This window comes from Chrysemys picta, chromosome 1 (assembly GCF_011386835.1).
Source record: "Chrysemys picta bellii isolate R12L10 chromosome 1, ASM1138683v2, whole genome shotgun sequence".
NCBI lineage: Eukaryota > Metazoa > Chordata > Testudines > Emydidae > Chrysemys > Chrysemys picta.
The window spans coordinates 350,426,250-350,439,697 of record NC_088791.1 but is presented as its reverse complement, the minus strand read 5'-3'; the positions used below and the strand labels follow the sequence as shown (position 1 = coordinate 350,439,697).

The 13,448-nt window shown below is 48.6% G+C and overlaps 1 protein-coding gene across 1 annotated transcript; it reads right to left on the bottom strand.

Annotated features, from left to right (window-relative positions):
* Positions 1–8,012: 8,012 nt before the first annotated feature.
* Positions 8,013–8,948, bottom strand: LOC101936060 (olfactory receptor 51G2-like). Its single transcript, XM_005311410.2, has one exon. The coding sequence runs from the start codon at positions 8,946–8,948 to the stop codon at positions 8,013–8,015; it is 936 nt and encodes a 311-aa protein (XP_005311467.2).
* Positions 8,949–13,448: the final 4,500 nt, after the last annotated feature.

The following is a 13,448-nucleotide window of genomic DNA, read 5'->3' as shown; positions in this document are numbered from 1 at the left end:
TTCAGCTGGGCGGGGGAGGGGTTGGCATCACACATGGGTGAATAGTGCAAACACTAGGTTTACATTAATATCCACTTGAGTGTGCAAGTTACTTTAGTCATGCACGTGTAAGAGGTGATGGGCAAAAATTACATAGAATAACTATTACACTCCCCTTTCCTGCACCTCATCACAACTCTCTCCTGAAACACGGACCAGTGGTGGTCTCTCATGACTTTTTGGAAAGATTTGCAGAGGGAAAATGTTCACGACCCCAAATGCAAGTGTTAGAGACAGCTTCAGGTCATTTCCCAGGAAACAGTATCATTCAACTATTCACTGAACAAAGAGTTAATAGCTGAAACCCATTGCAAACACTATTTGGAGTACTACTGAAATACCTTCTAAAGCAAAAGCCATTAAGCAGTACAGTTACCACTTCTCCTTCCTGTAGAGATTCCAACAACTCTGCTTCTGGCTTTTTATATATATTCATGTCATGAAAGTTTGGTTTGTAATATCTGTATTACAATGAAAAGTTTTGGCATAACATTTACACATCTGTACTTTAGTACAAACGTATCAATCCAGTCTTTTCCCTCTGATCTGCTTTCAGAGATGATATCTCAGGTTACAGGGGGACTTAAAATGTAGCCTCTGTCATCTGGATTTCCTCAGAACCTGAAAAGATCACAGGGTCTCAGCCCTCAGTCTGTTACTTTTCAGCAAACAAAAGTCTCGTAGCTCCCCTGTCCCTGGGTTAATAGCTGACTGGATCTCCTCAGATTCTGTTCTGTGAGTCTGTAGCTTGTAGCTGGAGTGGTAACAGGCACTGTGATAAGTATATAAAATATTCATTCCCTGACCTCTCACTCTCCAGTACACAGTGACCCCAGCAGCTGTTATTCAGGCACGCTGAGGGTTTGCAGGAAGTGGATTTCAAAGTCAAATGCATGAGTATTCATGGAACTGGAACTTCATTTCACACATGAAAGTTGTCTATTGTTCTCTCTCTGTCTCTCTCTCTCTGACTGTCTCTGTCCTACTCTTCAGATTAAACAGTATTTTGGGGCTAGAAGGCTGGCTGGTCACTTGTACTAGTCACAGGCTCCCGAAGGGAAGACCCACATGAGCTGAACCCTCTCAGACCTGCTCGGCAAGCAAGGTCATCAAGCAGTGTGCAGTAGCCCAGGGCCCTGTCTGACGGTGGGAAGATCGCTGGATTGCACCCCATGACAGGGAAGGCTACAACATGGTCATCTGGCACTCAGAGACCAGAGCAAGGGCAGGGATGCTGGTTGCCCTATTACTCTGAGGGGTCTAAACAGGGCAGAGAGTCTAGAGCCTTCAGCCAGTCAGGAAACAGAAATATGCCTTATTGGACCTGTTACCATAGAGCAGCAGAGCTCTGAATTCACAATCGAGCCAGAGAACAAATCATTGAAAATGCATTTGCTGTTTAAATTTCCAGGAGCAAATAAATCTGAGGTAATTTGGGAACTAGTCACTGATATTCTGTGGGGTCTCCTCTCCCTCAGCCCCTGGCAGGATCAGGGCCAGAGCACACGGCAGTTCTAGAAACAGGACCCCTTGTGAAATCCTGACTCAGGGAATAGGGGTTTTAACACTCCACACTCACTTTCAACGTCACATTTCTGTACAGATTGAATAACCCACCATGGACCATGGGCAGATGTAGGGGAGGGGTTGCCAAGCAACCTAGCACTGTCTGCCCTGCAGGCCTGTCGCTGAGTCACCCCGATGGCCCAGCTGAGTTTGCTGTCACAGCACAGAACATCTGCAAAAGGAAACAGCTCACAGCCTTTCCCCTTCACTTCACATTTTAAAGACAGTGAAACCGGCCAACGTACCAATTCCTGCTAGACGAGGAGCCGCTGACATCAGACGGCTTCACCCTAAAGGACAATCAGTCATCAGAGAGGTTGCAGGGGCAGCAGGCAGTATCTGTTCAGACAGGGAGGCAAGTGTCTTTATGAAGCATGCCTGCACATTCCCTTGGGGGCCACTTGGCCATCAGGGAACCTCAGCTGCTTGGCTTAGTGTGCACCAGCTTTACCCCCCGTCACGGCCAATGGCAAACTGCCGGAGGCCAGTTCGCAGGGGATGTGTGGTGATGCTGCCCAACTGGACTGCAGTGCCAAGCCCTGCTGCAGACTGTATTCCTGGAATCTGGGCTTGTCACTGCTGTTCGTATGGTTCTGATTAGTCACATGGCTACCTCGGGAATGGATGAGGGATAACGATGATACTGTCACAGCTGTGATCTTGCTGAAATTAAATAAATCATAATAATGATAATAGGAATAATAATAATAGTAATAATAATTATATAGGACCATATTTCTCCCCGGCAGCCTCCTTTCCTGCAAGGGTGCAGGGCAGGGAAGGGAGATTCCACAAGGCTCCGTACATGTAAATTTCCCTCAGATCATTCCAGGACGGGAAGTCCCGTCCCTTCTCTCTGAGAAATGAAAATGGGGACCCAGGATCCAGGGATCCCCAAAGTTAGGCACAGATCTCAGTGATCCGTTGCTAGCTAGGCCCACCCACCAACAATCTCTGGGCCTCCACAACGGCTCTTGGAACCTCTCCACCTCCCAGCTAGCACAGGTTCATCAGAGATGTGCTACCAGGGTCTGTCACAGTAGCCACTGGCCGCAGGATCTGCTGAAGGAGCGTTGTACAGGGTGGAGAGGGCTGCACAGAGAAGGGAAGGCTGGTTAGAGTAGCTGATGGGCACAATACCCCAGCTGTAGATTGTTTGAGATGTTTCAACATTTCCATGCCCAGAGTCCAACCATAGATTCAGTCACTTCAACCTTCATTTACTTTATAAGGAAGAGACAGATGAAAAGCCTCCAATTTCTCTTGGGGATCCAGGCAGTTTCAGCTTGGCAGAATCACTGGGTCAAAAGTGTGTGTGTGTGTATGGGGTGGAAGGCGGGGGGGGGGGGGGGGGGGGGCTCTGTTTTCCAGCACAGCTCTGGCTCAAACCATGCGCCTCTGTCCCTTGTGCTACAGGATCACACCCCTAGGTGGCAGCACTACTCTCCCCATTAACCTCCCACACTCAGCAGTCCATTGGGGTGACCATATTTCCCAAAGAGAAAACAGGAGGCTCCCAGATTCTCGCCCAAGGCTCCCTGCCCCTGTGTGAGGCTGTCGCCCATTACTGGAATGCTGTAGGGCCCCCCTCAGGTTTCAGGAGTCTGTCACCTGTGGTTACAACACTGCCTGCCCCCTCCCAGCTCTGCCTCACCCCCGGCTTGGGGCTTGTATCTCCACTTGCCTGCCCCAAACGTTCCTCCTCTCTCCACTGCCCCACTTTTATGATAGAAGTGGGCATTTGTCCTGTTTTCTGTTGCCAACTGATCAAGCCTGCAAGAGCAAATGGGAGAAATGCCTCCTTTTGAAAAAAAAAAAAATCGGTTCGGCTGGGACAGGGCTTAAAAAGGGACTGTCCCGACCAAAATGGGATGTATGGTCAACCTACCACAGACGTCTGCTAGGGTGGCTACAACAGCCCTATAATAGAGGGAAACCCTGGAAAGAGCTTCTCTGGAGCAGCCCATCCATCAGAGGAACAATTTAAGAACATAGGAATGGCCATACTGGGTCAGACCAATGGTCCATCTAGCCCAATGCCCTGTCTTCTGACCGTGGCCACTTCAGATACTTCAGAGGGAAAGAAAAGAAGGGGGCAATTATCGTGTGATCCATCCTCCCTTGTCTACTTCCATCTTCTGACAGTCAGAGATTTACAGACATCCAGAGTATGGGGTTGCGTCCCTGACCATCTTGGCTTATAGGTACTGATGAGCCTCTCCTCCATGAACTTAATTATTTCTTTTTTGGCCCAATTTTACTGTTGGCCTTCACAACATCCACTGGCAATGAGTTCCACAGGCTGACTGTGTATTGTGTGAAGAAATACTTCCTTTGATTTGTTTTAAACCTGATGCATATTAACTTCACGGGTGACCCCTGGTTGTTGTGTTATGTGAAGGGGTAAATAACACTTCCTGATTCCCTTTCTCAACACCACTCATGATTTTAGGGGCCTCTATCATATCCCCATTCACTCATCTCTTTTCCAAGATGAAAAGTCCCAGTATTTTTAATCTCTCATCATATGGAAGCTGTTCCATAACCCTAAAAGTTTTTGTCACCCTTCTCTGTATTTTTCCAACTCTAACATATCTTTCTTGAGATGGGGTGACCATAACTGCACAAACTATTCAAGGTGTGGGTATACCATTGATTTATATGGAGACATATATTTCTGTCTCATTATCTATCCATTTCCAAATGGTTTCCAAATGGGTGGCGGGTGGAGCCCCTTTTTGGGGAGGCTACCCCTCTGGCCCCATGCTTTCTGCCTGAACCCCCCTAACAGCCAGAGTGGTGACTCCCACCCCCTCCTGGAGAAGCCCAGAGTCTCTACACCCCCCCGTGGCTGGAGCCCTGAGCCCCACCCACTCTTCTGTGGTTGGAATCCCCCCAGCCATGCCACGCCGCACCGCGCCTCCTCTCCTGAGACCCTGAGCCACCCGGGGAAAAGCCTGTTTCTTCCCAAAGAACCTGAGCTTTTTATATTGGCCATGCAGGTTCCAGGGCAGGTGAAGAGGTAGTTGTGACATTGTCCCCCATACTCATTATAATAGTATCATTATGATATGATTATGACATAGTTATAATAGATCTTGTACAAAAAAAATCTTGTGAGGTGTCTATGGAAAAGTTATGATTTCCAGAATATGAGTATCCTATTTTGTGCATGTATGATTTTTATATCTGACGTTATGAATATTAACTATGTATCTGTATTTCAAATGTAGAGGGTCTCCTCCTCATGTTCAGGCACGAGACATGCACACACCGGCTAAGCAAGGCCATGCACATTCTTAAAAGAAAGGGGTGTGACTCAAGCCCAGCTCCAAAAGCCTGCTGCTAGCTCCCTATTGGACCCAAACAACCCCCTCCCCCTGATCCTGATACCCCCAAACTTGGTGACATTCTTAATTTGGATGCAGGGTGTGAGATCTATCTCCAGCGTTAGAGTGACTCTCAGTGTTCATGGAGCGGGTGGGGGTCAGGATCAGACCATGAGTCAGCCCAGCAGGGCTCTGTTCGGCCAAGCAATGGACTCCAGATCCTTCGCTCTCTGAAAGCACGTCCTGATTCCCCCTCTTACTGCCGAGCTGCAGGAGGGGCACAGAGCTCCCATGTCAAAGGGGGCTGTGCTAATGACAGGCCTCATCCCCAAGGGGTGTTGGGAAGAGTTCAGGTTCTCCATCCAGTGCCCCAAATTGTCCTTATAAGGCAAACAGAGCTGAAATCTCCCTAAGGCACTTAACTCTGGCTCCAATTATTATAGCATCCGAGAGCCTCGCAATCTGCAACATATTTATCAGTACAACACCCCACGCAGTAGGTCAGTGCTATTAACACCACTTAGCAAAGGAGAAGGGCAGGAATAACAGCATGATGGATAGAGATGTTTTGATCAAACCAACATGTACAACGTAACGGGCGGCCCTTGGATACATCAATGGGTGGCACCCTAAAAGGTTAGAGGGTGGTACGTCAGGGGCAATATGTAACTTGTTTGTATCTGTGTATAAAGATGTATCTCTGATGCCATGTCTTTGTCTGGCCGAGGGGAGAATGGAAAGTCCACCATTCACTGAGCCGGTCCACTGTCGTCGGCATATATGTCTTAGTGTTCCTGTAACCATGGAGCCAGGGCATTAGCACCGTGCTTCGTTGGCAATAAACGTGACCAAGTGCCTTTGCTGAAAACCGAGTCTGTGGATTTATTGGGTGGTTCGCTCGAGGTCCGCTGTGCCATCTGTCTGCACAGAGCTGTGACAGCACACAGGGAGAACACACATTCATAGCGGAACAACACTGGCGATCCCCGACCGCTGATCTGGCAAGTAAGCTAGCTGTCCTCTGTAGGAATCGTGAGCTAACATGGCAGAGAACTATGTGTTAGGGAATCCCCTTCACCCCTCCCTACAATTCCACAGAGAGTTCAATAAAGTATGGACGTGCCGAGTGGCTAGCAAAAGATGTCTATAGGAATTTAAAGAAATATAGTAGGGAAGAAACATGTAATTCAATTTGTAAGGCTAGGGCGGAGACTGTAGTCTTGAAATATAGAATATTGCAAACGATAACCACGGCTGTTAAATGGTTAAGACAACACGTCACAACAAACAAACAAAAAAGAGTTAAAAGAAGCAGGAGAATCCACTGAGCCCTGGAGTGCTCCCGCTCCCCTTGCAGGGCGGCAAGCGGTACAGAGAGAGCAAGCACAGGAACAAAATTAAACATTGGAAAGAGCTGTAAGGAGCCTACAAAAAAAAACCCAGAAATTAATCTGGCGGTACTCAGCACCTAACACAGCACCAATAAATGCACAGACTTGGTTTTCAGCAAGGGAACGTGTTCAGGTTTATTGCCACATCTGCCACAGACACCAAGATACTGGAGTCACGGGGCTTCCCAGAAGCCAGCTGTCACAGGAGGCTGTGGTAAGAAATGTCAGTGGCTTTGCTCTGTGGAGCCCTGACATAGCCCTGACCTTAGGGTCTGAGCACCTTGAATGTATTTATCCTCCTGCCACCGCTGTGAGGCAGGGCAGGGCTATTATCCACCTGTGCAGAGGCTCGGACACAACCAATAGCTTGCCCATGGTCACATGGCACGGGAATCAAACCTAACTCGGTTGAGTCACAGAGCAGTGCCAAGGCCACAGGACCAGACTTCCAGCTATCTGAGCATTGACAGGTCCAGCTGGCATCTCTTGTGCACTGGAGAAAGCAGGAACTCTCGACAGTACTCCTGGGGGTACGTCCTTGGGTGAGGGACACAAGCTGGGGGCTGATCTCAGGCCACCTGCCCAGGGCAGGAGGAGGGTCTTGGGCTCCGCACAGTGGCGCTGGCTCCCTGGGGAGCTCTTACCATGCTCCGGCGCTGGCTTCGGGCCTGGAGAAGGGGTGGAGCCTCAGATAAAGAGGAGGAGCAGTGGGTGGGGCTTGGGGGAAGGGATAGGGCAGAGGGAGTGGCCTGGGGGGAAGAAGAGGGGCAGGGGCTGGGTCAATGTGGAGACGTTGCTCTTGTATATGTTCTGCTTTTGCGAGAGGAGCTAGCCGTGCCTGTGATGGGGAGCGGATTCCCTTTTCCACCCCTTTGCATTGCTAGGGCAGCACAAACAGAGGGAGGAGGAGGGAATCTGGGCCTGAGTCTTTTGCCAGGACACCTGTGGGTCAGACCCTCACTCACACATGCAGCTCTGTTCTGCCTCGGTGGGGAGAGGGCTGAGCAGGTGTGTGGTCTACAGAGCCATAAGCGTGGGGGCAAGGATGTACTGCCTGCATGGCTTCCCCTGGGGCTCCTGCCTTAATTATGTCTCTGACACGGCTCAGTCACAAGCACCTGGCTGAGGGCGTGGGGGAAGGGTGGGTGTCCGTGTCCCTGGAATAGCCCCTGTCCACACCTGGTGCAGCACCCATGGGTCATGCTGCACCCAGAGCGCTCAGGAAGGGCCAGGACTGCGACTGCAGCTTTTTTCATGGCCTGTGGATGTTTTACCAGAAACGGCTCAGTGACAGTCCAGGTGTAATGGGAAACAAGATCCACGTCCCTTCTCTTTATTGACTGTATAGCCAGGAATTCTGAGGTCGGAGTAGCTACCGATATGGATCTTTATGGCCCAAAATTCCACCGGTCCCCTGGCGATCCATGAACACAGTCACTTTGTAAATGCTGCTGCCTGCCTTGGTCTCCTTCCCCCAGTGAGCGCTGTCCTCCCTCACTAGCAGGTGGCGGCAGTCCCTATCCCATTGCTTCAAGCCTTAGACCCCATCTCAACTTCTCTCTATAGACAGGAGATGAGTAGCTCATCTCGTCTCAGATGTAAGGGTCCAGGATGGAATAAGTGTCCGTGTCTCGTGTTTTTGGTCTCCCATGTCACCAGCGCTGGAGCCGGGTGATGAACTGACCCTTCACTTGACGAACACCCTGATGATCCTCGCACGAAGGTGTTTGCTTTTCACGCTGTACACGACTGGGTTCATCAGAGGCGGGACGAGAAGGTAGATGTAGCTCAGGAGAATCTGAAGCAAGTGAGAAGAGCTGTTTCCGAATCTGTGTATCACAGTCAAGCTTATCTCTGGTGTGTAGAAGAGCAGGACAACGCAGAGGTGGGAGACACAGGTGTTCAGGGCCCTGAGGCACTCCGCAGGGGACGCAACACTCAGCACAGTTTTGAGGATCATCACATAAGAGAGGAAGATGAGCAGCGAGTCCAACCCCATAATTAAGAGTGAACCAGACAAGCCATAGATGCTGTTGACTGTGATGTCTGAACAAGCCAGCTTCATGATGTCCTGGTGCAGGCAGTAGGAATGGGACAGGACATTGGCTCGACAATATCGGAACCGTTTCAGGAGAAGGGGGAGTGGGATTATTACGGTTACTCCTCTTAGCACACACACCAGTCCCATCTTGGCTATTCTTTGCAGTGTTAAGATGGAAGCATATCTCAGTGGGTAACAGATCGCTACATAGCGGTCAAAGGCCATCAACAAGAGCACGGAGGATTCAATGCATTGAAGCGAGTGGATAAAAAACAACTGGGCAAAACAGGCATCAAAGCTGATCTCCCTAGCATTAAACAAGAATATGCCCAGTATCGTCGGTATGGTGGCTATCGATAAGCCAAGGTCTGTGAGGGCCAACATGGAAAGGAAAATGTACATGGGCTCATGGAGGCTTGGATCTGTTTTTATAATGAACAGAATGACTGAATTTCCTACTATCAAAATAACATACATTAGGCAGAAGGGGATAGAGATCCAGAGATGCACCTCTTCGTACCCAGGTATCCCGGTGAGAAGGAACACTGCAGAGTTGAATTTGGTGTCATTGACAGCTGACATAATGTACGCTGGAGTTTTGAACTTTTCTTCCTGAAAGGAGAAATAACAGGAGACTGGATGACATTTAGTGAGACATCTTTCTGCTCTCACTGCAAGTCTAGAGACTCCCAGGAGCTCAAGGAAGATGAGTAAAACATAGTCTTGGATTTACACCACCAATAGGAAGATAGGCACTGCCAGACTGGATCAGAACTGTAGTACATATAGCCCAGTATCCAGTGGCCAGGTCCAGATTCTTCAGAGAACACATGGGAAGAACACGGTGAAAGTGGTCATTGTATTTATCTGTCCTGGACTGAAGCTATTTATAAATGTGTCTGCCTCTTTCCAGCACATGGGATAAATTCTTAAGGCCAGGTTCTGAATTCAATATCATTGACTTCAATGGTATTACTCAAGATTTACATGTGTAAATTCAGTCAGAAATGGGCTCTATTAACTTTCCCTTACAAAATCCTCCTGGTGATACACTTTGACTCCCAAGAATCCCGCCCAAGAGGAGCTGAAGTGCTTTGCCTGGACAATCTGACTGAATCCAGAGAGTTTGATCATCCAATAGGCTTCTCTTCATTGTCACATGACCTGCATCCTCTCCCCATGCAATGGTCTTGTCATAGAAATTCCTGTCCATTCCAGCTGAGGAATAAGGAGAGATGGACACAGCTAATCAAGCAAGAAACCCTGGGAGGGGCGATCCGTTTATTTCAGTTGCAATTGGGTTCGAGCTCATAAGTCAGCAAGAACAAAGATAACACTTACAGCAAAGCATTATATGCAGTTGACTATGATAATCTATTGCTCCATAACTGACCAAAATTTGCTATCATTACCATACATAATTAGCAAGCTACATGTATCCGTCCCTCTTATGACCCCTTATTGTTCATCTACTTGCCCCCCCCCCCCCCCCCTTACATTATTTTGCAAACCAAGCAGTTAGTTATCTACAGGACGCAGGCACAGAAAGTTCCATTGTCTCCAGGTTTGGAGTTTGGCTACATTTCCTCTCGAAGGAACTTCCTGAGTTAAGATTATCAATAGCTGATGTTTCCCATGTGTATGTGACAAATTTGCCCCCTGGCAGTTAAGTAGAATAATTATATTTCACTCTGTAGTTATCTGGGAAGTTACAAGCTAACACAGACAGTTACTTCAGCTGGGTGAGGGAGGGGTTTTCTTCACACATGGGTGTGCAAGTTATTTCAGCCATGCATGTATAAGAGGTGATGGGTAATTTTCACTCCCTTTTTCTGCACCTCAGGTCTACTCTTTCCTGAAACACTGACCAGCGGTTCTGGTCTCTCACGACTTTTTGGAAAGACTGCACATGAATTGTGTTCATGACCCCAATTGTAAGTGTTAGAAACAGCTTCTGGTCAGTTACTAGGAGACAGTATCGTACAACTGTTCACTGAACAAAGAGTTAATAACTCAAACCCATTGCCAACAGTATTTGGAGTACTACTGAAATACTTTCGAAAGCAAAAGCCATTAAGCAGTAAAGTTACCACTTCTCCTTCCTGTAGAGATTCCAACAACGCTACTTCTGGCTGTCAATATACATGAATGTCATGGAAGTTTGGTTTTTAATATTTGTATTACAGTGAAAAGTTTTGGCATAAAATTTACACATCTGTACTGTAATACACACGTATCAATCCATTCTTTGCCCTCTGATCTGCTTTCAGAGATGAGTTCTCAGGTCAGAGTGGGATTTAGAATGTAGCGTCTGTCATCTGGATTTCTTCAGAACTTGAAAAGATCGTAGCGTCTCAGCCCTCATTCAGTCACTTGTCAGGAAGCAAAAGTCTAGTAGCTCCTCTGCCCCTGGGCAAATAGCAGGTTCTGTTCTGTCTCTCTGTAGCCAGTATCCAGGGTGGTAACAGGCATTGGGATCAGTATATGAAATATTCATTCCCTGAGCTCTCACTCTCTAGTACATAGTAACCCCAGCACCTGTTATTCAGGCATGATGAGGGTTTGCAGGAAGTGGATTTCAAAGTCAAATGCATGAGTATTCATGGAGCTACTATAATGTTCTGGGGATGTTTGCTGTAGAGCTATATTGGGTTGACTATTGGGATGTTTATGTTACGGCTGTATTAGGTTAAACCAGTACCGCTTCTCTTAGTTTAACAGAGGCTTGTGGAGAACAAGCAAGAAGGGAAGCAACAGCTGAAGAAAAGCCATCGCTCAGTAAGGACTTAAGGGAAGCTGAGAGACAACACCAGAGCTACTAGCTGGAAAACGCCTAATTCCCGGCTCCAGCCACGTTACACAGCTTGTTTTGCCAGTGCTATGAGTCTGTTCACAGGTGGGGCAGCTGTTGCTGAGAAGCTCTTCAGACTGACGCGCACAGACACTGGTGGGGAAGACTCAAGGCCCTCGGCCTGCCAGGGTCCCCGTAAGAGAGGGAGGGCTTGGAGTCAAGCCTGCTGTTTGAGAACCCAACTTATTCTCCCATCTTACACTTTATTCCTACTGTTCATATTAAACAGTATTTTGGTTCTAGAAGGCTGGCTGGTCACTTGTCTCACCACTACTCACAGACTCCCAGAGGGAAGAATCACAGGTGCTGAACCCAGTTGGACCAGCTGGGCAGGCACAGACGCTGTAGCCCAGGGCGTCTGAGAGTGGGAGAGTTGTAGGATTCCACCCCATGAGATGGAAATTTATTGAGGACTCAGATCTGGCACTTGGAGACCAGAGAGGGGGCAGAGATGCCGGTACCCCTGTAACTCTGAGGGGTATTTATAGAAACACTGGAGCCCTCAGCCAGTCAGGAAACAGAAATATGCGCTATTGGACTTGTTACTACAGAGTACCATAGCTCTGAATTCCTGCATTCACGGTCGAGCCAGAGAACAAAATCATTATCAATTCATTTGCTTATTAAATTTCCAGCAGCAAATAAACCTGAGGTAATTTGGGAACTAGTCACTGATATTCCATGGGGTCTCCTCTCCCTCAGCCCCTGGCAGGATCGGGCCCAGAGCACATGGCACCTCTAGAAAAGGGACCCCTTATGAAATACTGACTCGAGGCATCGGGGTTTTAATACTCCAAGCTCTCTTTGAACGTCGCATTTCTTTATAGCTTGAACAACCCACCATGGACCATGGGCAGATGTCGGGGAGGGGTTGACAAGCGCCCTAGCGCTGCCTGCCCATCACTGTCACAAGAACACCCCAGCTGAGTTTGTTGCTGTAGCACAGAACATCTGCAAATGTAAACAGCTCGCAGCCCTTTCCCTTCACTTCGCATTTTAAAGACACTGAAACATAGAATCATAGACTATCAGGGTTGGAAGGGACCTCCAGAGGTATCTAGTCTAACCCCCTGCTCAAAGCAGGACCAATCCCAACTAAACCTTCCAACGTACCCAATTCCTGCTAGACGAGGAGCCGCTGACACCAAAGGGCTTCACCCTAAAGGACAAGGAGTCATCAGAGAGGTTGCACGGGCAGCAGGCAGTATCTGTTCAGATGGGGAGGCAACTGTCTTTATGAAGCATGCCTGCACATTCCCTTGGGGGCCACTTGGCCATCAGGGAACCTCAGGTGCTCGGCTTAATGTGCACCAGCTGTAACCCCTGTCACAGCCAATGGAAAACTGGAGGAGGCCAAATCCACAGGGGACGTGTGGTGATCCTATCCACATGGACTGCAGTGCCAAGTCTGCTGAAGGCTCTATTCCTGGAATCCGGGCTTGTCATCACTGTTCGTATGATTAGTCACATGGCTACCTCGGGGGAGTCCGAGGGTTAACGATGATGCTGGCACAGCTGTAATCTTGCTGAAATAAAATAATAATAATAATAATATAGAACCAGCTTTCTCCCCCGCAGCCTCCTTTCCTGCATTAAACACCCAGGGTGCAGGCCAGGGAAGGGAGATTCCACAAGGCTCCGTACAGGGAAATTTCCCTCGGATCATTCTGTTAGGGGGATCCCGTCCCTTCTCTCTGAGGAATGAAAAGGGGGACCCAGGATCCAGGGATCCCCAAAGTTAGCACAGATTTCAGTGATCCACTGGTAGCTAGGCCCACCCACCCATAATCTCTGGGCCTTCACTACTGCTCTAGGACCCTCTCCAGCTCCCTGCTAGCACAGGTTCATCAGAGATGTGCTACCAGGGCCTGTCACAGTAGCCACTGCCTGCAGGATCTGCTGAAGGGGCGTTGTACAGGGTGGAGAGGGCTGCACAGAGATGGGAAGGCTGGTTAGAGTAGCTGATGGGCACAATACCCCAGCCGTAGACTGGTCAGGATGTTTCGACCTTTCCATTCCCAGAGTGCAGCCATTGACTCCATCAGTGCCAACTTCATTTACGTTACGAGGGAGAGGCAGATGAAAAGCCTGCGTCTCATGGGGATCCAGGCAGCTGCAGGTAGGCAGCACCATGGCAGCTGAGCTTTCAGAGAAAAATGATCCGTTTTCTATGGCAACTCACCCCTAAAACTGGATGATAAAGAGACATTTTAGTTTGGGTCAAATTTTTT

What these genes read in the sequence shown, in the direction of transcription:
- LOC101936060 (XM_005311410.2), bottom strand. Translation starts at nt 8,948, where the DNA reads ATGTCAGCTGTCAATGACACCAAATTCAACTCTGCAGTGTTCCTTCTC.